Below are 27,834 nucleotides of genomic sequence, written 5' to 3'. Positions count from 1 at the left end.
AAGAGGAATTACCACCAAGTGGTTTTTTGCGTATTAGTCGAACTTTGGTACCCATTCATTTCCCTTCTGGTGCTCCTGCGATGACCAAACTCTGTACGGTGTACCAAGTTGTACATTCACTTCATCTTCTTTTTTTTCGGAGCAAATAAGTAGAAGGCAGCATTGTTCGATGACTTTCACTGAATTACAGTTTTACCTCTTCTTTAATGATTTTAGGTAGCTTTTTCTTCACGAATATTCAAAAAATATATCAGTGCTTTGTACAAAGTACATATTATCTTTTTTTTTTTGTGAAAAACGAGTTACCGAAATTTAATTTTTATTTTTCATTCGCAAATTGAAAATATTTACTTTCTTCCATGTATATTACTTATTCTTCTTCTTCAGTCCTCTTTCATCAAGTTTCGGACATGGGCCTCTTCCAGTTTTTTCCATGCTTCTCTGTCTTTTGCTGTTCTCATCCATTCCTTGCCGGCTACATCGACTATGTCGTCAATCTATCTTTTTTTCGGTCTTCCTATGCTTCTTTTTGCCTCTCGAGGTTTCGCTATTCTACTCATGAGTCAGTTACCCTGGTCTTTTTTCGTATTTCGGTGTTCGGAATTCTGTCCCTCAAGCTTATATCCAGCATAATCCTTTCCATGACCCTTTGAGTTACTCTCAGTTGTTCTGACACTTTTTTCATTATTGCTATAGTTTCTAGACCGCTAAGCATGGGCAGCCTTCGGCAAACTGAGTTTCATTTTTAAGGACGAAAATATTCCTACGATAGCTGTATATTACCAGTGGTATATTACTGTTTAAGGAAATTATGCGAAAACCTCATAAAAATCGGTGATTTGTAAGAAGAAATATATATAATTTCGTTTTGAATTGAGCATCCTCGTGATGGCGTTCCCTCTTGAAACAGAATCTTGTAAAATCTCCGCATTTCCACTGAAAAGATGATACAATCAGATCTTTATCATTTCCATAATTGTCATAACGAATAGTCTCTTGATAGTTTGAGAATATAAAGGCCTAAATATCTAGTCTTCTTGTGATGAAAAATCATTATTGTCATCCAAGCATCACGAAACAATGAAAAACATCATTGTCGCGGATTGAGCGATCAAATCTTCATCCCAATTAAACGTCCATTACAAACAATGAAACAACGGAAGCACACTGTGTAAAACCGATTCACTTTTAAGATCGAAATCTAGACCGCAGCTCACTACCTGGCTACCAAAACCCGTCATCCATGCATAGATACCCGATTATACCGCAGACCATTCCGTGATTATACCTGGCCTTCACCGGTGTAAACATGGCCAACTGTTAAATTAGAGAATAATGACATTATTATCCCCACTTCTTTAATAGCCTCACAATAGGCCGACATTGGTCGAGCCCGTCGTGGAGGGGGCAGAAGCATGTGCAACTGACTTTCAAGACTTGCCGAGCTTTCGGTGAGCGTTTCCAACGTACGAAGCGCTCAGTTTCACGTAAACGTTCGCGTAGAGGGAGTCAGAAAAGCTCTGTGAGCCGACAGCGCGTCTAGTAAAACGTGATACGTTACGAAAGCTCACTGCCGGAACGCGTTCAACAGAGCGTTTACAGTTCATATTTAATTCATGAGATAAAGTCATTGCGTTGATGTGCGTATGATATTTCGTCTTTTTCTGCAGTGAAGTTGGATATAAAGTTGCGATTTTTGGTTCAGTTTTTCTGTGTTGTGATTGTTTCGTTATGTTGGATTATGCTTGACAAAGGTTGGTCTCCATACCATGGATTTATTATTTGGAGCACAACAATGATTTAACTGCATCAATCTTATAATAAATATACACTTAACACTCGTCGTCAACAAAATACCTACTGATACACCCTAAATCTACAACACACCACTACATACGTCAAAAACATAACAAGTGTGAGAAGCAACATCCTTGGTTTCATCTCAAAAACCTTAACGTCTGCTCGAATGCCTTGTGCAGAAAATTTACGTATTCTCGTCTGACCAAGAAAAGATTTGAACACACTTCAGGACTTAAAAGTGAATATCATGTTTTCAACATTGTCATGAATGTTTATGTTTTGTAGTCTATCTATGAACATATAATACTTAGGTATCGAACTTATATGGTCCTTGTGTTGCGTGTTGAAAATTCGTATTGGGATTTTCACGCCTTGATCTTCATAAAAAATTTCTTAACATAGTCTTCCGGAGAACGTCAAAATTTCCTCATATACTGTAAAATCTTCAATCAAAATTCCATTGATTTCTCATGAAATTATGAATATTGAAGCCTTATTGGTATCTTCATTTCCTATGCTGCTTTCTTCATCTCATCGTCACAACTAATCAAGTTTTATTGACTTTGAGGATACCGCAGACTGCTTGAGTATGCGGTATGCTTTTATTGTCTACATCAACATGTATGTATGTTGAAGAAGTTCTTTCAGTCGTGGGTGATATTTCTCTTTGGTCGCACTGTGCATTGTTGTTTGCAAAACATGTTTCACTGTGTTTACATAACAGTGGCTTGCATTTCAGTGGTTGTTCTACACCTACCAATACGTGTTCAACTACTTGCGGTACTTGTATCGCATCTTGATTCTTGTATGTATTATAGAATGGGGGAATTGTGGTTATGCCGAATTTGAGTTACAGATTATATGGATTATACTCGGGATTATACCTACATCTTCGCCTAAGGTGCACTGTGTCAATAGATTCGATTGTAATATTCGTATGTTTTCGAGACAATCAACTTTACTCTCGATTTTAATCCATCGTCAATGGTGAAAACCGAGGTGAAAACTGAAACGCAAAAAGCAATATCCTCTTATATATTCTTGTATTTATTGTGTTTTGTGATCTGCCATCTCTCACAACATGAGTATCTAAAACTGTCTCGAAATAAATTCAACTTGACCAGCTTATTACAAAAATCGAAAATATTTCAAATACCTAGATATTGTCATCTATTTTTATGTATGATCAATCCCATTATTGTTGGATGTTACTTTTCGTGAGTAGGATGCTGATTTGTTGGCATACACTTTTATGGATGAAGAAAATACCTTCTTCTCCGATTATCTTGAGGATTTTCTGTTCACAATTCTGAAATACATTTCAAATTCAGTTCATTTTTCTCTATAATGAAAATATATCATGCTTGGACTAATTTTCAATCTCTTATGTTGTTATCCTCGTTATTATCACAGATCACCACTCAAAAAAATTTGAGTCTTTGTTAATGATTTTAGGAAGTAATGTGGAGTTGTAAAATCAGGTTTTAATTCTACTCAATGAATCCTATTTTTCAACCACTCTGCTGGTTCAACAGCATCAAATTATTTGGCTCGTTATTTGGTATTCAACATTATCATCTTCAATTTTTCAAAGAATGTGTTATAAGTGAGCTGAATGCGTATGAATTGTCATCGCTTCATTGAAAAATATGTCTTTTATTATAAATTGGGTTTCTTATGTAGAATATGGAATTATTATCTGATTCATCTAAATAACAGTATACCTAGATACTTGACTTAACATTAAATTTCAATCTTGTTCTCAAATTTCCCTAAATACAAGTGTAGGTACTTGAGATAGAATGTCCCTACAAATTTATTGCCCAACTGTGAATGCTATTTTATTGGCCCTTCTTTCTTCTTGACAATCTCAAGTAGCCACACACAGAGATTTATGTCAGTAGCCAAAGTTTCAAAGAAGGTTCTCATCATTCCTATTGTCCCTTACATTCTTCTATAGTGAATTATTATTCCCCAGCTTCTAGTCGATCATCTGGCTACCACAAATCCTTATTTCATCAATGACAGCTACATATCCTGCTAATTTCGCATTATCACCCTGAATGGAAACATTTCCTAGTGACATTTTTCTGACTGTCCAATTTCAAGCCTAATTATTCACAGCCTTTTGTCGATGCTGGGCAGTCCCTGGAGTGAAGAGATGAAAGATTTACCAATGTTTTACCTCCTACTGCGAAGACCCTCCTGTCTGTGTGTTCTCATCTTTCTTGCCTATAACTTTCAGGATACCTCTCTCTTGACGCCAATGTTTTATGATGCGAAGGATGCGAACTAGTCTCTGATATTTCTTAATGATGAACTGTGAAAAGAATACTGATTTAATTTAATTCGAAATTGAATTGTTATTATTTTTCTTTTCGTGAAATAATTAATGATTCTTATCAATTGATTTTTTTATATCAGTATCGATAACATTGGAAATGAAAGTAATTTCGAAGATCGTGATATAAGTTGAATACGAGGTTGAATATATTAATTCTCAATTCTTAATTATGCTTCGAAGAACGAATGTTGAATAATCCCCTGATACCTATTATACAGTTTTTCTTTCGAGAACCTAATATCGAAAAGAATAACCGTCAATTAAAAGTTCAATTGAATACAGTTTGTGCTTTGTATTTTCGATGATAACTTAATAGGTATATAAATTTGAATTTTGAAAATAGGGGTACCGAGGGGGGTAGGTACGTATTAATATAAAAAATTCTGAACGTGTATGTATGAGTGGTTGAAAAAAATTAAATATAGTTTTCCTCGAGTTGTGCTCAGGTCACTGCGTATATGGAACAAATAATTTAGTGTTTCCGGAATCTTTTTTTCTCTTTATAAAAAAAAAGTTTTCAAACAGACTTGAAATTATAAATCAACTGACCACCTAAAGTTTGCACCTCGATTTGCAACATTTTTAATTCACCATGAGCAGAACTGCTATTCTGATTGAAAAAAGTATGAAAGAGTACCAAAAAAAATAGAAATGCAATCATTTTCACACTTTGTATTAGGATTTGTAGAATCCAAAAATCATTTTTTTTTTTGGACACTCTTATTGGATTCATAATATTTGGTACAAAATTCGATGGTGTAGGTATAAGTTTTACCCTCGGTTTTACCCGAGGTTTTACCTAAAATGAGCATTCATAATTGATTAATTTCAAAAGTTAAAAATAAAGAAATATAATTAGAAAATACTTCCACGAAGAACTTTGGAAAATGCATCAACAAAATCGAAAATGTGTGCTTACAATGTTACACAATACCGAGCACAATGCAATCAATTTTAATTTATTTGTTTTACTCCCACAAACACATTTTATGATAATTAATTATTAATTATATAAAAAAGGTACATGATCTCAAAATTATAAAGGTTTATGGAAAATCAACAAAAAAATCTACAACTAGAAAAAAACCAGGAATAAAGAGTAAAACCTCGAGAAAAACTTACAAGACTCAACAAAAGCAATACAAACAAAACTTATAGGTTTCTATTTGCATAACCTCTACTGTATCAGATTTAAATAGTTCAAAAGATATAAAAAGTGAAATTAGAACGAATAATTTTTTTCCTGACAAATAAAGTGATAGAACAGTAAATCTTTTCAAAATTTTTCATTATAAGTGAATATACGAATCGGAACTAATCCTAATCTTCTTGACTTGTGAGTAATGGATTCATGCTTTATTGAAATATTCAAAATAATAAATTGAGTACTTGGTGGATACTTGTCGGAAAAAATGTCAATCATCCTCTTCTGTTTATCATTTTCGACAGTATTCAAATTGATCGTCACTTAGGAAAACACGAACACGCAGATAAAATTTATTCCCCGTGTATCTTTATGTTATTTTTATGTCCCTTATTGAATAAGCAATATCTCCAACATTAGTGAGATGACCCACCTTACTCTAGCGTCATCAACACCCACTCAAAACGCGCGAAGAAACAGCTTGGATATCGCCGCATCAAGGAAAGATATTAATGAAGAGGCTGCCTCGATCGAAGAATCCCGCTAATTGAAAATCGAACATGTTTTTTAAAGCCTGTAATTAATTGAATTATCACAGAATATGTTTCCGTTGAACGGCTGAAATATTTATGGTTGTTCAAACCGATGCCCGTTACATATTTCGCTTTATCTTGCTCGAAAGGGTAATAAATTATGGAATGATGGAGAAACCAGGGAATTCTATATGTTATGGGCTTTGATCACTTCTCTACTAGTTCTCCGTTTCGTTCGATTGCGTTATTTTCTCGGTTTTCCAAGTACTTGCGGATTTACTATCAGAGAGGCTGTAAAATAAGAAGAACTAGTAGAGATTGAGGAGATTGAACTTGGATAAGAATGAAAAATTGTTGACATTTGATTCAAGCGGGATTTCGTTAGATAATTCATGTAATTTGAGATACTAAGCGACATCTACCTTCTATTACACCTGATGTAATAATTTGGTCGTTTTTATTCATAAATTCATTAACATAAAACCGAGTATAAAACATTCTAGTATATTTATGCAGATAATAATAAAATTTTAATGAAAAACAATTTAATTGGTCCCTCGGGAAACCTGAGACAAATAAATAACTTAGGCTTCTAGGTTTTTACGAGCTACCATTAATTTATTTACCTTTAGTTTTGTTTAATTGTTTCCAGACTTTGACTTATTTCATTTCAAGGATTCATCGCAAAAATCAAAAACATTCGCCTAGTTGAGATTCAATAAAATATTTCAAAAAGATTTTTTTTTGTTCAATGTTTTCTATACCAATTCCCTTAGGCCTCTTAAAAGCATAGAGCTTGTTCGAGTTGTAGAATCCATAATGTTTATTCAGCATCTTATTTCAAATGGTGGAAAGTATCTACCCTCGTATCTACCTATAATTTACGAGTCTCTTCATTGTTGTTGAGGTTTTTTCATGAATCTTACAAAACCATAAGAGGTAAATATTCTTGGACATAAAACTCATTCGATATTTTGTTATGATTGTGGGCAAATCGATTTTGTACGTGACTCATTTTATTATAAATCTTTTTTGCCAGATTGTGATTCCGTTATATTGAATAACGGTGATAGGTTTTGGAGAACCAAGCCATCATCTCAAAAAATAATCATTTATCTCAAAATAGTTAAAATTAATTTCATATTTTTCTTCACACTTCAATTTACCTTTTATTGTTTTTTTTTATTTAAAATTTTTTTTTCAGTGCTCGGATAAGGCTTATGGAAAGACCTGGTGAAGAGGGTGAAGAATCACCGCCAGGTCTGGAGGCAATGTGGGGTATGGAGACAGGGGCGGACTGCGATTGTCCAGGGCCGCCTCCAGAATTTTTGCTTCCTCCACCTCCACGACCTCCCTTCCTGCAATCGGCAGATCCATCTTTCTGTTCTGAAGACACACTATCTATCGAAACTTGTGACGCCTTACCTGTAAGTATATCTGTTGATTGATATTAAAACGAATAATTAATTGCCGAACCCACATAATACTAAATTCGCCTGGAGCTCTACCGAAAAAATAGCCAGTATTCATCAAAAGTGTTAACTCGAGACTAATAAGTATTACAAACAGTTCAAAAAGTCGGTTTTGAAATTCGTATATCTGATATACCTAATAATAATTGGTTACACGTTAGCAGACCGTCATCGAAAATTACTACTAACAACATGTTTTATTCTTGAAAATTAATTTTAATAATCATATGAAAAACCACCCCAAGTTTTTGATTATAATAATACTTATATGGAACCTCAGAGATAGAGGGAGCATATCTCATTTTCATCAAGCAAATTTTGTCCCCAACATGAACTATCAAATTTGACATGAAGCGCGCGGAATAGAGAACATATCAGTGATACTATATTTCACTAAATTGGCGAGATTCTCCACAAAAAACGAACTTCTTATGTCCCATATAGTGAATCAACTCAAAATATATTGAGATAAATACCTAATTATATCAGAAAATCAGAAAACATACTTCAAGCGCGTCAAACAACGTGAAACAACGGATGACAATAGGAAAGCAATAATTGCCAAACCTTGGACTTCAGCAGGTAGATAATAAATATACTGCATACTATACATTCACAATTAGGAATAATATCGGATTCTAAATATTCAAATTTGCATATTCAATCGAGAATCACACAAATAAATATATTTCATTCAATATAATATACATTCATAATGATATAGTAAAATTGTGAATTTGATAATTTATCACAATACGACAACGCTATCTAACCATATTGGAGACATGTAAATATTGCGTATACTCCCTCTATTTAGGTTAATTATTCTATGTATGGAACTAACAAACTCATAGATCTATACATATCTGATTTCTACAAAAACAAAAATTCAATGATTGGTACCTAAATCCGCCGAGCCGGCAGATCAACAGCGCTTCTAGGTCCACAGGTTTATTTGCGTTCCTAAAATCATAACATCCGAAACCTTAAGCTTAAGGCGAAACGTCATTTGTTTGCCCATAAGAGCCAATCAATTTCTGCCCATGTTGTGTCATTTTTCAAAACGAACATAAATCCAGAAATCCAATACATGCTACTTCCGAAGGGCGGAAGATTCATTACATCGGCGTAACCAAACTCCTCATTCGAAAAGTTCCGAGAAGACGTTAAGCTGTCGTTTACTAATTTAGTAAGAAAGTTGAGATTCCAATATGCGGCTTGGATCCTTCGTCACTGGTGCGAGACTCCTCGTACTAAATGGCAATTAGAAGCCCATAGTTTAGAACAAGTCCCTTCCCAAATACCTAAACGAAATGAGGTTGCCCAGAGCCCACTCGAGTGGCATTCATCTTTTTCGACATCTGTTTTTGTTTTTGACATGTTTCTAATTTTTCCATGTTCATCGCTCGGATCGTTTAACAGATACTTTCACGGTCTCGTATGGGAAGAATTCGGCAGCCGAAGTATGTTGATTGCCCATTCCTTCGAATTAAAGAACCCAATGAGAGTTCTACACATTTTACACGATATCCAAAGGCTCTCAAGTCACAAAAAAACTGAACGTAAATTCCAATATACGCCTAGTCGAAGTATATAAGCGTCATTCCAAGGCATGGGTTCGTAGAATCAGGAAAATGATCAGAAGGCTTTTTCTTTAAATGTAACTGACAAATTCGTACAACTAGGAAGTCAAAAATTAAATTTACCTCCACAAAAATATCTATAAACTTTTTGACCATCTTAAGAGTATCGTATTTCGGAAGACTTTAAACATACCGCCAAACGATTTACAGCCATGAAGAACATTTTGTTCAACAAAGAACTCCCCGGTGGACTATGTTGTTAAACTCTGATTTACAAGTTTATTGTACTGCAGCTAAATAAGTGGGGTCGGGTAAAACGAATCGAAAATACCGTTTAAGTATGGAGTGAAATTGGAAGTCAAGCAAACCAGCACTTCAGCTTATTTATTGCCACTAAAATAGGTTTTTTAGGTACGTAATACCGGAGTATGGGTGTATACCTGTAATGGAACTTCTGGTTACTGCGCTCTGTTAGGACAGGTCTTAAATGAATTACGTATCCTCTAATTTCCCAAAGTGCATCCGAGAGAAAAATAGATGGTTTCGTTATTTTAATAGAGAGGTGTACAGAAATAACAGACTGGAAGTTGCTTCAAGTTTGAAGATCGGACACTCTCATTTCGTACAATTTCCAGGAATTGGAATTTAGTGGAACCTGTTTTCAGTAACTTTAGTGTTTTCAATTACTTCCTGCGTCTGTAGTCACAAAATCTCGTTTCCAACAACCAGCTTTCAGCACTTTTCGCGCCGACAATGTATTCAGTGAAGAACCACTAAGTGACAAAGTTTCTGGAAGACAATGTTTAGTTCGGGCAAGTAGATTTAACTCATTATGAAAGATAATTGAATGAATCACTAATGAAACACTTTTTTTTTGTTGGGAAGAATTGTGTTTTATATTTTGTTATACGACTCCTTAGTTTTTTATCTTGATCATCGTCCGAATCGAGATAAGAAGAGAACATGTTTCTTGCTCAGCATGTTGGTCGCTAACCCTCCCAAGGCATAATCTGTAAGGCAACAGTTGCGTTTGACATGGAGATAATGAAATTTTGGATTCGATCAAACCGAGAAACGATTATTAAAACGTTGCACGTATCCTGAGATAATTTATTAACAGTGATAAATTAATCCCCGAGCTTTGAAAACAGAATATTGTGAATGATTGCCCAACAACATAAGATCCTTAGGCTGGCAATATCAGACTGGAAGTTGCTTCAAATTTGAAGATCGGACACTCTCATTTTTTACAATTTCCAGGAATTGGAACTTAGTAGGACCTGTTTTCGGTAACTTTAGTGTTTTCAATTACTTCCTGCGTCTGTAGTCACAAAATCTCGTTTCCAACAACCAGCTTTCAGCACTTTTTGCCGACAATGTATTCAGTAAAGAACCACGAAGTGACAAAGTTTCTGGAAGACAATGTTTAGTTCGGGCAAGTAGATTTAACTCATTATGAAAGATAATGGAATGAATCACTAATGACACTTTTTTTTTAGTTGGGAAGAATTGTGTTTCACATTTTGTTATACGACTCCTCAGTTTTTTATCTTGATCATTCTCCGAATCGAGATAAGAAGTGACCATGCTTCTTGCTCAGCATGTTGGTCGCTAACCCTCCCAAGGCATAATCTGTAAGGCAACAGTTGCGTTTGACATGGAGATAATGAAATTTTGGATTCGATCAAACCGAGAAACGATTATTAAAACGTTGCACGTATCCTGAGATAATTTATTATCAGTGATTAATAAATCTCCTAGCTTTGAACGCGGCATATTGTGAATAATTGCCCAACAACATAAGGTCCTTAGGCTGGCAATATCGGCGAGCGTTATACGCCGTAACCGTGGAATAAAAGGCAACAATGAGCCGACATAAACGCGTATAGTTGTCGTTTTGCCGCTATGAATAGGCGAGATTAGTGTTATATTGTGTTTATTTCAGTCAGATCCTGGTCGTCATCTTCACCTGCTGCTCCTATGTTATTATATCGGTCCTCATTTCGGATTCCGCAGCTTACCAGTCTGTTAAATGAATTAAGCGCCATCTTGTCCCATTTTAATTCGGCACCTTTGTATTTGCAGGCGTTGCCTCTTTTTTTTTGGCCCACGTGTGCGTTTTACGTGAATGGCATTTGGGCGTGTTTTTACACGCAGCGCGTAATTAAGTTTGGTTTATCTCAATTTCGGGGAGAGTCACGTGTGCTTATTAGTGGGGGTTGGGGTTATGTTGAATCGATCATTAAGACTAGCAATTTACATCATTAAATTCATTAATCAAAGTTGTCAAAATATTTAGATGGGATCGAAAATGCCCTAACATAATATCGTTGTGGAAAAAAGATGAAGTTGAATTTTTTTCCGTTTTTTTGCTAATAATTTCACTTTTTATTTTTCAATTGTAATCCAATTTGACGCACAGGCAGAACTTTGGCCGAGTATTATCATTTTATGTAATTCAGCAAATACCAAATAGGTAATGAAATTATATAGTAGCTTTTTTGACGAAACTTTCTAAAATTCTAATCCGAAAATACGATGTAAAAATATTTTTTTTAGGATCGTAATGACTTCATTAGAGTACTAAAAACAGCGCAGTAATGAACTCATTACAGCTTTGTTTTCAGATATATTTTTCGTTTTGTGGTTGTCTACACTGACTTCCGATCCTATCAAATTTCAACACACGTCAATTGTCAATATAATATAATTTGGATTTAGTCGAATAATTTGCAACATATTCGCAATTTCTTCTAATTCTGGTGGTGTTAAATCGTTTTCGTCAGATATAATTCACGAATTTGATGCGTAATTATAAATTATTTCAAAATTAAACGTAAGATTCAAATTCAAATTCTGTCAATCTACCAATTTTCGTAACAATCACACCAACTGCCAAGATACAATACAGAAGTCAGTAGGATATATAATCTGAATTTTTCATTGAATTTCGACAATATTTTACTGAACTTGACTGAAACAGAGAAAATATCGTCTAATAATCGTTGCAGAAGGCAATTCCAACACTCATGCGTTCGAAAACTCGCTCCTTCGTTGCTCGTTTTCGAATTTCACATTCATGTTGGAATATAATCCCATTCTGCAACTTGTTTTAAAATATACTATTTGCTGAGTGGTATAAAAACCTTTCCTCACCGCAAATTTTTTTTAAAGCATATTTGGTTTTATTGCAAAATATTGGTTCGAATAGCCTTCCAATGTCAGGATTCATCCTGTATTTTTATACCTTGGCTATTTTCTGGCATGAACTGTTAGCATTTGTTTCAAATTGAGGCATCGTTAAATGAAGTGATCTCAGAAATTCGGTCGAATATTCAAAATTACAATAATACAAATTCTTCCCAACGATATAACACAAACATATTCATGACATGAATCACAGTATAGCGATTACCTACAAAGTAAGAAAGATCGTATCATCAGACTCAAATATACGAGCCTCGACAAGAGAGATTGCCAACATGAGCCATAAAAACGCACTGAAAGAAATATACGAGGCGTGCTTGAGAAGAATGGAAGGTATATACTTTCACGGTAGATTGTTTCGAGAATTGTGAGACAGTAAATTTGCATATTTAGTGAACGTTAATTTGATCGCAATGCGGACACTTTGAAGTATAGGCAATTTCGAGCAGGTGAGTCCAGATTTCCAACGGCTTTTGTTCTGCGTAACAGGACTGAAATGATACCTACATGCTCACAAATCGAAATCATTACATTCAGTTCACAAACTACATCAGGAATCTCATTCCGATGAGAATTAAGGTTTCTTCAGACATTCCCCTGAATTTCTGCTCGTTTTATTGTGTCAATCTGAAAAGCTACCCATATAAATTGAAATAATCAACTTGCAAACTACATCAAGAATTTCATTCTAAAAACTAAGCTTTCCTTAGAAATTTCTTCCGCTTCTCTCGAATTCATTAGTATTCATTCGCTTTTAATTTACAAACTCAGTGATTTTGAATATTCAACCTTTGGCTGTCCCATCACAAACAAAATCGGCAGACCCTAAATATAACGAAAGAGGATTGCTTCAGAAACTTGTCCTGCCTTGATGGACGAAATTCGATCCTGTAAATGGGGTTGTCAAGTTCCTAGAATGTCAAAAGAGACGTGGACATCAGAAGATTTCATTACATTCAAATGAGTTCCCTGAAGCTTCAAATACGTTCAGGCTATCGCTTTGTATCTAAGCGGAACTGGATTCTTGCAGATTAGATGAAGGGATCGAGATGAAAATTGAATATTTCTTACATCACTCATTATTCATTCGACGAATCTCACCGAGATAGCCCCTGCCAATACTAATTAATTAAAACATATCAACATAGCAAATTACAAGGTAGAATTAATGTCTATTGGCGGTTCAATATGTAAAAGTCGATGAAGGCGCTTTTACATTTGTAATATTAGTAATTCTGATGAAAACTAGTTATATAAATATTTATTGCCATTGATAAATTATTCGAGAGAAAGTGAATCTATCTTGTTTACTGTTATGACTCAATTACTGAGATTTATTTTTCGTAACGTTTCAAAAATTGATTGAAGTTATTTGAATATATTCATTTGGTTTTTCTTACACTTACATAATGCATAATACACTGAAAATCGTAAATACCTACAAAGCAATTATCATAGCCGTATTAAATGAATGTACATCATCTAACAATCCTAATTCTATCAAATGGAATGCCCATTGGAAACAACATATGTACTAAAAGTGCATACTTCATATAATATTTGAAATTTCATATACAAAGCATTGGTAATTATTGATGACCCTAGGGAAATTACCGCCTATTATTTATTTAAATTTCGATGGCAGATAATGCCTTTGCGAAACATATCGAAATGAGCAGATGGTAAAAAATAATTTCATAATCATATCGATATAATTGTTACCGGAAAATAGGAATTCATTGAATAATTCAATTCATCATATTGACAATTCTAATTATGAAGTAATTATCAACAACAGATGACCGGAAAGATTGAACGATGCTAAATACATAAATATAATATTATAAATCATTTTATTATTTCGGATTCGAAGATTGATCGAAATTAATTAATTAATTATTTTCAATTGGAACGTTACAACTAATTTGATTTTATTAGGGAACATTTTTCTCAACAGTGTTTATTTTGTTTCCATAATTTTCATTCACGTTCTTAGATACACGTTTACACCATATGCTTATAAAGTTGACTCATTCGTTCATAAAATGTCAAAATGTTTATTATTGTTCGTTTCTATTTACTTTCCATATCATAACAAATGAATGCAGCTAGGTTGTAAAGGGAACATAAGTTAGATATTCGATTTCCAGTCATGAGATAACAGATAACATGATTCACAAAACTTGTTTTTTTGTCGACTTCACGTTATTCACCTTCATTTATCTCAAGAATTCTAAAGGAATGAAAAAATATCAGTAGACCGATACATCCTATCGTAAAACTTTTCAAATTACCTGTTGCAATTATCTATTGTTGTTATCCTCACCATTATCGATGCAATAATTTCCTTGACATGAAACCACTTTAAATTTGAGAGGAAGTTATAAAACCTAATATTGTTACCATAGTTCTAAAGTTGTGAAGGTTTGAGTTATTTATGAGAACATAAGGTCAGGTAGAGCACTTGAAGATATTGAGAATTAGTGTAGTGAATACGTGAAGGGTTTCACCTTGCAAATGGATATTTATGAGTCATAAAACCAGTTTTTTATTTCATTTCGTTACTTCCAGAGGTTAACAGATGGCTAAATTTTCATAAAGAAAACATTACTTATTTCCTTCATTATTGGAGTTACCCTCGGAGTTACCTGATATTGACTTTTATTCGTGGAAATTCTGTTCTCCAACTAATTTTTACAGAAATATTTTGACAGTACGATGACTATTTTCTTCGGCTTTTTTTTCCACCAATCACAAACGCTCAATTTTGAATTAAAAAGATGGAAAAACTGTATGAAAGCACCTGCTGTCAGTAGTTTACCCACGGCAAAATTTGACAGCTGTTGTCATGAAAAATTACAATACCTTTGATAACATGTAATTATGGTCTCAAGAAATAGTCTTGTCCGAGGTCTTGTCGAATACCATTTGGGCATTTGGGCAAAAAATCAAAAAAGCACAAAGCAAAGTAATATTATTTTTTAACAAAAAGCATTCCTGCAGGTGCAAAAATGGAATAATGTTCAAAAAGAGGTTCAAAATGTTTTGATAGTTCAATGTATTGAATTCTTAGAGTTTGCGATATACATAATATATTTTCTCTAATTCTGTGGTTATTCCGTTCATTCTTCCACATCTTGTAGAACAAAATCGCGCGAGAATATATCAGAAACGCACAGTTTTCATAGTTATATTTTATTATTCTATGTTGGTACTCCGAACTTTCCGCCACGGCTTTATCTGTCAATTCATCAATTTGCCTTGAAGAAATCAGTTCTGCCAAGCAACATTTTTCAATGCAAAAATCACTAAATTATATTTATGGAAATATTTCATTAATTTCAATGAAAATGCAATGAATTAGAGAAAATAATGTATAATACTCGTACAGAAGGCTCATTCTACCACTCGTTCATTCCAAAACTCGCCACTTCGTGGCTCGTTTTTGAATTTTGAACTCGTGGAAGAATATCAATGCCTTCTGCACTTGTATTATAAATAACTATTCTCTATTTCAGTGTTGTAATGCGTTTATTACAGTTCTAAAAACAGTTCTGTAATGAACTCATTACAGTATTGTTTTCATAAGTAATTGCACAAGTGCATCAAAATTACCTATAATTTTGCATGAAAGCGTGTTGTCATAAAAACTGCATGAGTTCGACACCGAAGGTGGAGGGCTCTTTCTCCAAAAATGAAAATGATCGAATGCAGTTTTTCAAAGAAAACACGCTGGAATGCGAAATTATTCGGTCATTTTGATGCACGAGTGTAATTCGGGGGAATATTTCCCGAATAAACTGTTACATCACTTGTCAAACTGATGTAGAATGGAATTGCCATAGATTCGAACTGTGTAAGATGCATAGAAACTATGCATCTATGAACAGAACAATTATCGCAGTGCAGTTTCACTTCCTACAATGCAATTATCGCTGTAATTTTCGATAATTGTTCTCCATATACATAGAATTTTTGACAGGAGGGAAATATTCAGTTATATTTTTAGTTTTGTGGTTGTCAACACAGACTATCCCATCAAATTTCAACTCACGCCAATTTAATTGGAATAATTATGAATTATTCCAAATTTGAAACATACTTACCAAAGTCACTAGGATGTATAATCTGAATTTTTCGTTGAATTTCGTCAAAATTTCACAAAACTCGACTGAAATAGAGAAAATATCAACTAATACTCGTTGCAGAAGGCAATTCCAACGCTCAATAAATTACATTACATTCAAGAAACGCTTGAATAAATGAACGTTTAAAGCTGCTGACATCAAGACGTTGCTTTTCTAGAATTGTTTGGCATTCCTATCCACATCCATAGGAAATTCATATGATATCCTATAATGCAACGAAATGAGTGTATGGTGTTTTACATCATTAAAGGGTTATAGGGCCCCTAATTTCTTATAGTCCCATCATCATTGTCACAATAGGGGACTTCCATCAACGTCCTCCATCGAGACATCTGCGGAACGGGGGACCAAAACAGAGCACTTAAATCCTGGCGAACGGAAGGCCATCAAAAAGGAAGACCCACACATTTTAACAAATCGTGAATGTCGTTTTTTCCATTCATTAAATTCCCGGTGAATTACACCAAGGACCATTTAGTCTAAGTTTATATTTCTCGCAACATTGCCCGCAGACTGCTTAAATTATGTTTATTCCAGCAGAGGTCTATTATGACAGGATATTTAATAGGGAGTTCGCTTCAACGAAATATTCATGAAAATTGGCGGGATTTGGTTTCCTCCCTGCCTCCTTTGCGCCTTGTCCTTATTTTATTACGCCTTGGTCGAAGGGATTGGGGGATTACTCCTCATCGAGCGAAGCCGTATAATGAGTTGAGCTGGGGGAACGCACCTATTGATATTATCACGTTACATGGAGGCCCCTTCACTTCGACTAGTCTATAGTAGTTCTTGGATTTCCGTTTCGACGTATCTTAATTATGATTCGATATTAGGTTACGCGCGAATTAGAACCAAATCATGGGCTGCAATCTTATGTTTCTTTATTATAATCATGGGTTTATTAATCTGTGATAACCCAATCTTCTTTATTTTTATAACAAGTTCTTTTTTTCTTTAACTGGTACCCATTCATCTGTTCTGGATTCCACAAAAAATAATTTGGAATGATTTAATTCTGAAACAATTTTAGGTGTGGATCAAACGTGTTTAGAGTTCTTATGCATTTTAAGAAATAATTTCTTCATATTATCTTCGAAATTTATATCCAATTTTATCATGCAATTTTTAGCTGAATGTTACTTACCAATTCAGAAAACAAACGTTGTAAACATGACTTATACGTTTCCCAAGAAAAAACTACTTATGCCACACGGACGTAGATTTTTATTTATTTAACATTCTATTTTTTTTATATCCTATGTAAACGTTTATTCATTTTGAACCAATAGCTTGCTAGGTGAAAAATATTGTAATCTTGAATTTCATTTGGTACCTTTTGTATGTCAACTGTCAAGTTATCACGATGTGATTTTTAATTTAGTTCTTGAGAGTTTTTGTAGCTCTTGATCTTGAAAATCGTAGATTGAGTTCTCGGTCAATGCGTTATAGAAACTAATTGTTGTAGCGAATTTCATACAAATAATTTTTATAGTTTTCAAATCTATGGATTTTTATATTACTACAAGTACCTACCTATCAACAATCAATTTTAGGTAAACTTAACATTTTATGAGGAGAAAGTTATTTTCCTTTCATCCACTGATATGCCATCAGTCATCCAAGCTTGTCTGAAAAATTATAAGGGCATCATTGGTACAGAACATTATGCAAATAATCAGGTATATCAAAACTTTATCATATTGCTTGAGAATTCAATCACTTCAATGACTAATAAACAAAGCATCAGTCTTCAAAAGTCCATTTCTCGTAAACTAATCGAAATTCGATCATGAACTCGTATCGTTTAGATTAGATGATATCGACTGAAATATTTTACCCAGATTAATTTTAGAATTTTTTAAAATCTTACCACATTTGAATCTTGCGATATGTTTCTTCTGTATTTTGTAGTGATATTTCGTAGAATGGAAGGAAATAATAAAGCACTACGTTTTTGGATGTTAACCTATACATTCCAAGAAGTTAAAAATGACAATTCTGAAGGCGCTTAGATTTTTTCTCTCTAGCAAATCGCGTGAATAAAACGCTGAAATTTTAGATTTTTCAACAGAGCTCCAATAGAGCCACATTCTTAAATTGTTTGGAAATAGACAGTGTATACCAAAAAAGTTTTAATGACCAAACATTTTCTTCTTCTTATGAATCACCCTGTATTTTCTCGAAGTTTTGGATCACATGGAATAAATTTTTGTTCAAAGTTCCAAATGCTTAAAACTTGCCGTCCTTTAGATATTTCGAATTTTCAAAAATTGAAGGATCTTTGAAGAACCTAACGGCTCTGAAATGAATGAATTCATTTAAATGATATTTTGAAAATGAATCCTAGAAAAATGGAGGTAAGTACTGAAATTTTGATACTCATTTAAAACATACTGGGTTTTCCAAATGAAACAATTCATTGATAACTCATTCAAACGTTAATATCGGGCTCATTCCTAATGGCATATTCTATCTATCTTTTTTTTTTAGGTAGCAAATTTTATTGTCATCGAACAATTCCCTACCAAATGAGTAAATAAAATATAGGGTGTGCTATTTGGTATAAGCTCAATTTAAACTTTTCATTATGCCGTCAATGAACACCCAGAGAGTTGTCAATGATTATTATCAAAAAGTCAATATTTCTAGTATTTCACTTATTCAAATATAATTCATTCATTTCGGAGTTATTATGTTTTTCCAAATATCATTCAATTTATGAAAAATCTAAATATCCCAAAAACGCTTATGAAACTTTGAACGAACTTGGGTTTATGCAATTTATTCCATGCAATCTGAAAATTCAATAAAAACATAAGAAAAACAATGTTTGGCGATTTACACATTTTTAGTACACCCTGCGTATTTGAAAACAATTTGAGTATTTAGTTCTAATCGAGCCTAATGATAGTGTGTCAAAAAACAATCTAACATTTCAACACTCTGTACATTTGAAAATAATGGATCAAAACCACAGGTTCAGTCATATTCCTAAAGTACATATTTAAAAATGCACCAAAGAATACCGAATGCAACAATTCTTCAAACGTAACTGAACCTAATGCGTTCATAATTCAGGTTACCTTTCACTCCGGAGACTGATCTCTAGTGGTACACCTATGTTTCCGAGGATATTCTCAGTCATGTAATTACAGTCTAAAATGTGATCATCATCCGATACCTGGGATTACAGTCACGGTATATACGAAAGAAGAGAACGGAGACAACACACACAGTCCAAGCTCACTTCGAAAGCTCAACGGTCGCTCTAATCAAAACAAGACGGAGAGCGAGCACGCACAGCATGTTCCATAATAAAGAGCTCACAAAATATGCTAATGGCCGTTAATAAAAAAAAATATACCCGAGGAGATCGGGGCCCAGATCGAAAATGAAGAAATTGGTCGGACAGCGAACTTAATCAGAGGCGGCTGGGTGGATCGATTAAAGACCACGATTTATCGTGATTTTTTAAATTTTATTACTTCATTAAGCCGATATACCTTAACGGTATCGGATTTCCGATTGGAAACTTTATTAGGGTTTCGATTTTGGCAACGCTTTGGCCTATCCATGAAACAAAACGGCACCGTTTACGACGGCTCGTAAATTTTCGAGCGTTACTTTTGATAGTCTAAGATCTTCATGAGATAAATTAAGATTGTGTGGAACAGGAACCGGATTCACGTGATTTTCATACATGAGGACGTTGAGGTGTCGGCGAATGCGAATATTTTCAACGTAGCTTGTTAAGTGTCTTACTGGCATTATTGAAATTCATTCCAGCCTTTCAGTTTTTATGACGGAAGTCCGAAGGAGTGGAATTGTTAAAGACTAGCACGAGCTTAAGAAATTGAACATGCCAATAACAAATTTACGCCGAAATCGTTGTTTTCAATAATATCACATTATTATTTATTGCTTTGAGATATTGTTTACCTCAACTTGAAAGAAACATCGGAATAATTTCGATTCTAGTTTTGTAACTTGGGTTATTTGTTTGAAATTCTACATTTCTCGAATTTGTTATTCTAAAATCATCAGGGCCAAATAATATGATATTCAATATCATCGTAGCGTTAAATGTTATAAATTTCATAATTGTATATAGTCAATTCTTCGAAAAATTATTTTAAATGTACCTATTTGTTTCTCGACTTGAATGATCATTCAAAATTGATGTGAATAACTTTTGTACTAATAATAATAGTAATAGTTCCCAAGATAAACTTTGAAACCAGGATGGATTTCAATTGAATTAATTTTTGTAGGTATTCTTCAGTTTCTATAATATGAATTGTGTAAAAATTTCGGTATTTGTACTCCTCAGTTTTATATATTCCATAAGCAACAAACTGCTATAGTTTCGGAGAATAGCACCAAATAGCAAATACAGGATTTGTTGTGCTTTTATTGCCAATGTGGTATTATAGACTTTATGTAGGCATAATATTCAAAAGGATTTACAGATTGGCTTGATATTCAAGCTACTTGGCTCAAGCCAAGCTTATGTAGTTTGAGCTTGTCTTGAAATCAACTCAAATTCAAGTCAAGTAGTAGTTTTTCATGTTAACTCAAGTACTTGATGAACAAATACTTGACTCGACATCAAAAAACTACTAATTGACTCGAACTTGAGTTGATTTCAAATCAAGCTCAAGCTACTTGAGCTTGAGCTTGAGCCAAGTAGCTTGAATATCAAGCCAAGTCGTGAATCCCTAATAATAGAATGAAAACCCGATTGAATGTTCATTGGGAGATTCCTTTGGACAATTTAAAAAAAGCTCTATAAGAAAGTTCTATAAACATGGGCCCGAAAACTCTTTTTCCCTGTTTTCGAGATACAGGGTGTTTCTTGTGGTTTTCCTTTTTGTGTGATGATTATCATTCTTCATGAATCATTGCTACAGATCAAAAAAATAAGTACTAAAACTAATAATAGTTAATTCATTTATCGCACATTTTGGATTTCACTGAGAATTTTGAGAGCATGGTTCGAATTTTTTTCTCGAAATCGGTAGCAGGAGCAGGTACGACAAAACTACAAGAAACCAAAAAATTCTGGAGGAAAAGACACGGGCACTGTCCCAGAAAAAATATTATCCAGAAGATTTGTAATCAAAATTAGCATATCACCTGATATACACTCTAAAATGACAAAGTTCAATCGAATATCTCATGAAATTCAGAAGCTATGGGAAGAAAACTTGTAAAAAATAAAACTTTGAACATCCTGTATCTCGAAAACAAATCGTTTGCGGCCCTTTTTTTATTAGAATTATCCGGGGAATCTCTCATTTTCGTTTGTACCTCCAATTCATGAACACCCTGTATGAAATATAAATTTAATTCAGATTCAACACTCCCTTACTATTTCGGAGTTGCTATATTCTTTAATGAAGAGGTGATTAAAGTGTAAAATTTCCAGTGTCTTGGCCCATTCTCATGACAAAACAGTACTAGGTAAATTCAAGCGGTCAAGTTTTTTTCTATCCATCCGCTTCAAATTGAATTTTCGTTAATGATGTTTTCAGGAAATTCCTATATCGATGACCACCCTAACGTATTTCCCATGCATTAAATTGATCGGTTAACACATAATTCATGCTTGTCGAAAAAAAATTTCTGCATTGTTCACTTACCTGCGCGCAACTGACTGTGAAAATTAAGTCTTTTATTAGAGTATACCAACTGGAAATCCTCCCAGTCAAACAGTAATACATCATGCAGGATGTGATAATTAGATAACATGACCCAATCTACGATCAAGAACTGTGTTTAGACGAGTAATAGATGTTTAGAGGTAATAATGATCCAATTTCAAGCTGAAATTCAATGGTTTTCGGTAGCTTCTGTTCTCGTTGAAATATGTTGTTAGTGTAGTCAGTGTAATTAGATTGAATAAGGCTTCTTTAAAGGATTTCTCATTAAATTTCGAAGCCTCGCTTTATGAGATACTTTTCCTTTCGACTTAATTAATATTTATTTGCCTTTCAATTTCAAACATGGCCATTTAAAATGAAGATGATGGATTTCGAGGAATTTCTTCATTCAAATGTTAACAAAAACGCGATATAATGGGTAAAAATGTTGAAATGAATGGGTGAAAAATTTCTTTAGTCTGAGGAGATGAGGTTCTAGTGGCAAGATTAATTATTAAGACGAAAGAATAAGATGTACTCTGACAGCTTGAAAACAAGTTTAATAATTGAGTAGCCTTGGTGTTGGAGGATGATGAATAATTAACAATTCTGGCGGTCCCCTTTGAAATTTAAATTTATTTGGAAAATCATTAGAACTTAATTTGGTACGAGTTTATCGAAGTCACTGATATTTAAAATCATTTTGGGTATGGAAACCAATATTCCACAGTTTGTCAAATTGGAAATCTAATCAGTGAAATAATTGTGCAATGTCTGTTTTCCAGAACTAGAAACATGAATTTCCACGTGAAAAATAGGTCATAATTTAGAATGCTCAAATTACATTGTCTGAGAGATTTCCGATACAACCTGTTGCAACATAAAGCACTTATCTAGAAAACATTAGGCAAGAGTTTATTTTTACATGGTCTAATTTACGATGCCGTAAATGAAATCATTAACCAGGGAAATTTATAGTGGTGTGAATTCAGCCAAAAGGTATCGTTAAAGGTAAAATTTGATGTCCCACTCACAACTTTAGGATTATATCCCTGTTATACCGACAGCCAAAATTAACGCTATCAATTTTGATACTTTTTACGGCCTAACTCGGAACACGTACATCATCTGTTCAATTAATTAAGAGGGATCTAGACGAACTGGTCAAGATTAATTTTTATTGTCCTGGTGAACATTCAGGTCCACATTATTGGAATTCGTGCGGGAACAGAAAAGTTTCTATATAAAAAAGGCGACTCGGATATATCCGGAGATAATCCATAGAAATGTGACGTAGAAGTTATCCGAAATATATATTAGTGTCGGAAACTCATAAAGAGGGTTATTGCAAAGGCTTATTCTATTAACTTTTCAACCTTAATTCAGAATCATGATATCAGGAAAGAACCGAAAGACTATTCTTTCGGTTCTTTCCTGATATCATGATTTCGTCTCCATGGAAAATTGTTCTTCCTTTGCTATCAAAGGAAGAACAATTTTCCATGGAGACGAAGCTATTGACAGGAAAATTTGAACGACGCTTGGAATTTTATATACATAGGCGTCAATTTTGCTTCCGCCGTTTTTTTCCGAAATCCAAGGTTTTATTGTAAAAAACTGGTTATACATTTATGATTCAAAGTATTGTTCATCGCTTCAACTTTCTACAATCTTTCGGGCAGTGTTACTTTGATCTCTACAAGTGATAGTCCAAGGGAGCAAAGTCTGGAGAATACGGCGGGTATGGTAGGACTTCCCATTCCAACTTTTCCAAGTATGTCTTGACCAATTTCGCAACATAGGGTTGGGAATTATCATGCTGTAAAATCACTTTATCATGTCTCTCGTTGTATTGCAGCCGTTTGTTTTTCAATACTCGACTCAAACGCATTAATTGCATTCGATAACGATCGCCTGTAATTTTTCCAGTCGGTTTTAACAGCTCATAATACACTACGCCAAGCTGGTCTTACCAAATACTGAGCATGACTTTCGAACCATGAATATTCAGTTTGGCCGTCGACGTGGACACGTGTCCGGGATATCCCCATGGTTTTCTGCGCTTGGGATTATCGTAATGAACCCATTTTTCGCTCCAGTCACAATGCGATGCAGAAATCCATTCCATCTTTGCCTTGCAAGTAGCTGTTCACAAGCAAACAAACGCCGTTGAACATCTCTCGGCTTTGATTCCTACGGCACACAATTTCCTCGTTTCTGAATCATTGCCATGACTTTCAGGCGTTTTGAAATGGCTTGTTGCGTTACTCCCAATGACCCTGCCAATTCTTGTTGCGTTTGACACGAGTCTTGATCAAGTAATTCTGCATCTTCGGAAATCTTCTCTCTTCCACTAACATTCTGGTCTTCGACGTCAAAATCACCGTTCTTCAAGCGTTGAAACCACTTTTGGCACGTTTTTTCACTAATAGCGGCCTAACCATTGTTATTTGAGAGCATTTGATAAACCTCAGCTGCATGTTTCTTCATATTAAAACAGAAAACTACGAGAATTTGGCTCGTAAGCTGACAGGTTTAATCGAGAATAACTTTATGATGCAGACACAAATCGACTAATATTTCGATGTGGTTATGTTTACAAATACCTAAGCTTATTGTATGACATCTACGATATATTTATTTCGTCTACCATATACCGCTACAGCCATCTATTGCAAAAAGGCGGAAGCAAAGTTGGACACAAGTTGCAGTAAACAACTAAAACATTGCCTATTTCTTTTCCAAAATTCTTTTTGAATTTTCTATGGTTCTAATGATGTGATCAGCTTGAAATTTTTCACGGAGCTTGTAATTGTTACTCCATATCAACCCACAAAATCTCAACACTGTCAGTTTTGTAGTCACAGAAAAAATTGGTAATTTTTTTCAATATTCTTCTCAAATTTTCTCTGGTTCTAGCGAAGCGATCAACATGAAATGTTGCACGAGGTTTGGTATTGTCATTCTACATCTAAATGCAAATTTTCATCTCGATCGAATCTACAATTTCAGAATGTTTATTCTAAAACACGAAATTCGAAAATGAATTCAAAATGAATAAACATTTACGATAACAAGTTTGAATTTCTTTCGAACCACCTGGCTCCGGATTAGAACGAATGCATGCAATTGCAAATAGAAAATTGAATCCACGAAAGAGCAATTACTGTCAGTGAGTATTTCTGGCGAATCTTCGAACGTAACTCCGCCGTAGAATCGGCAGCCCAATTTTTTTCAATTCAAAATCTGGCGACGTCCCATCTGTCGTCTGGCTCTCGAGGCCGCATTTTGACGTCGAAACTGGCTGAAATCGATTTAATCCAGTTTAATTGGAGGGATGTCACCGAGTCTGGATGAATTGAGAACAAGATCCTCCAACGTGAGAGCTATTCGATTCGAAAATTCCAACTTTCCCGATTGAATCCGGTATACGTCACGTCATAATCTTCGCAAAACGTCAATCCGAGGGGCCCAAAACGATTAGATCGCATTTTTTTCCGAAGCGAGTTTTGAGGTGAAGTGAGGCTAAGGAAAAAAAATGATTGATATGTTATTCTGTTCGGCTTCGTCGCCAGACTGTGATAATTTGAACCTATGAAAAGGGCCTGACACAGGTGATTGATGCATCTTTGTTGAGGAAGATATTTTCTGCCATCGATCTAACGAAATATATGTAAAGCAGGTAGGTAAGGGATGAACAGATGTTGAATAAGAGCTCTTGTCCAGGTTATGATTATGAATATTTCATAGGAGTTATTAGACCTCCTTATGTTGCGATTGGGCACAGATGGCCTTGTTGTTTTTCGACTAATCATTTCGGGTTCGAAATTGACTTGTTTCCGGATATATCCTCTGTTATTTGCTGTCTTTTCTGATGACTGAGCGAATAAAGCCTAGTTCCATATGTGTCGGCTTCGGGTTATCAAAAATTATATGCTCGAATTTGAACAATTCTAAAGTAGGAAATTAGGCGACCGCAGTTCTTGGTATTTTCAATTTCGATGCGGTTTCAACTAATTTGATCACAAAAACACTGTTTGTCACTTTTAAAAGTCATTTAATGTACACCCACAACTAATAAAAACAATAATTATTATAGTCTTCATCGGAAATAAGTATCTAGTAACCAGCTGTCCTTACATATGACTTGATCATACCAAAATCAGTAGACAACACAGTAAATTCTGAAATGAATGGCACTTAAATTCAAACCAAATGACAGGATCGCCCACTATATCCTACAGATATATATTGTCAACTAATAACTTTTCATTATTGCAATCCTTGATTGTGAATATTGATGTGATATTGAAACTCCTCTCATCGAGGATATCGAAGAAACCTGAACCAGTTATTCAACAGAAAAAAAGGCAGTTACACTATTCTTTATTGTATCCTCCCACATCATACAATATCTCAAATCAATTAACGTCTTCAAAAAACTCGTTCACATCAACTAATCTAAATACTATTTCACTCTAAACATGCATGAAATTCGCGTAGGCACCCTAGATATGAGATGAATTGTGACAGTTCAGTCCTGGGATCATGAATTACTGCAGTTATTTTGTTGATTCGTATAGCGCTAAACAAAATTTCAAATCTCCAGGCGTTATCAAAAAATTTATGTAATCTCACCAACACTTGTCTAGTAAAACAGTGATCCATATTTGATTCTTTCATTTTAGCATTCGTAGTCCAAAAGCTATAAACTTATTTCTGTAACAATTTTCATGGAAAGCTTTTGAAGAAAGACGCCGTTTGGAAAGATTTTCTGTTCGAGAATACTCATTATCTCTTGTCTCTTTATGATTTAAGACCTTTCAAAATTCAGGACATTGTGCACGAAATGGTCGGTTCGGAAAACGAATGAATGTTGAATTTTCTCCCAAATCTACATTTCCCAACCCCATTCGACGAATTTTCTAATATACTACTAGCCGATACGAAAACCCATCTCTTTCAAGATGCGATCAAACCCTTTTCGAGAGCAAGACTCGATCCGAATCCTTCACCAATAATTTTAATAGAAACCTCTGCTCACTAACGCGAAGCATCTCGAAGCACTCAAGCGGATGAGTTCGTTCTTCTGCTTCATTAGTTTTTCAACTCTTGCATCTTTGTGACTCGAAACCAACAGCACTGTATCGAGTAAGATATCGAGGAATTATACGGCAGTGGAACATGAACTCTGCTGCCATATTCACCAGGAGGAAGCAGGTGAAAGATAGAAGTGCATCTGAGTATCCGATAGGAGGAGAATGGATTGATATCTTAATGTGCTTACGGCTGTGCTCTGTTAAACCCGGCGACTTGCTTTCTATTCCTATATTCCAAACTAGGAAAACAGAAAAATAAACCTTTCGATTGAATACTAAATTTGGGACATTATAGTAAGTCAGCCGATCTACTTGGGTTATGTTATAGATTCACATAGGTATAATAAGGGATTCCGGGCTCGGCTTGACTTAATTTCAAGTCAAGCTCAAATCAAGTAATAGGTTTTCATTCTCAAGTCAACTCAAGTATTTATTTATCAAGTACTTCATTCATATCAAGCTGCTCGATTTTTAGCAGTTTTATTGTGTAGTGTCACATCAATAATAAAATGATGGAATGAAAAGGAACTTTGCAAAAACACTTTTATTTATTAAACTTATTGTATAAAAAAATTGTTTGATATCAAGTCAAGCAATAAATATCTAAAATCAAGTCAAGCTCAAGTATGTAATTGTTTAGATTGCCGAAATATATGCCATGCGACGCGTGCATATCAAGCTCAAGTAATATCAAGTAGCTTGATATCAAGTCAAGCTCAAGTATGTAATAATGTAAGTTTCGATGAAACTCTAGGTATAATCCATAGATCAATAAAACTGTAGAGGTCTTATTGAAATGAAAAATAAAGAGAGAAAAAAGAATTTGTCGAAAAATTATTATCATGGTTTTCTTTTGTTTTGT

At 34.3% G+C, this 27,834-nt stretch overlaps 1 protein-coding gene across 1 annotated transcript in view; it reads left to right on the top strand.

Annotated features, from left to right (window-relative positions):
• The first annotated feature begins 1,444 nt into the window (after window positions 1-1,444).
• Window positions 1,445-27,834, top strand: part of LOC123670557 — a 77,479-nt gene continuing 51,089 nt past the window's right edge. The window contains exons 1-2 of the mRNA XM_045604052.1: window positions 1,445-1,754; window positions 7,026-7,248. Of these exons, the coding sequence (XP_045460008.1) occupies window positions 7,042-7,248 (207 nt within the window). The 5' untranslated portion in view covers window positions 1,445-1,754; window positions 7,026-7,041. The remainder of the gene's footprint in view (window positions 1,755-7,025; window positions 7,249-27,834) is intronic.

Source organism: Harmonia axyridis, chromosome 1 (genome assembly GCF_914767665.1).
Source record: "Harmonia axyridis chromosome 1, icHarAxyr1.1, whole genome shotgun sequence".
NCBI lineage: Eukaryota > Metazoa > Arthropoda > Insecta > Coleoptera > Coccinellidae > Harmonia > Harmonia axyridis.
Note: the sequence above shows the minus strand (reverse complement) of the source record. Positions and strands in the feature narration are given on the sequence as shown.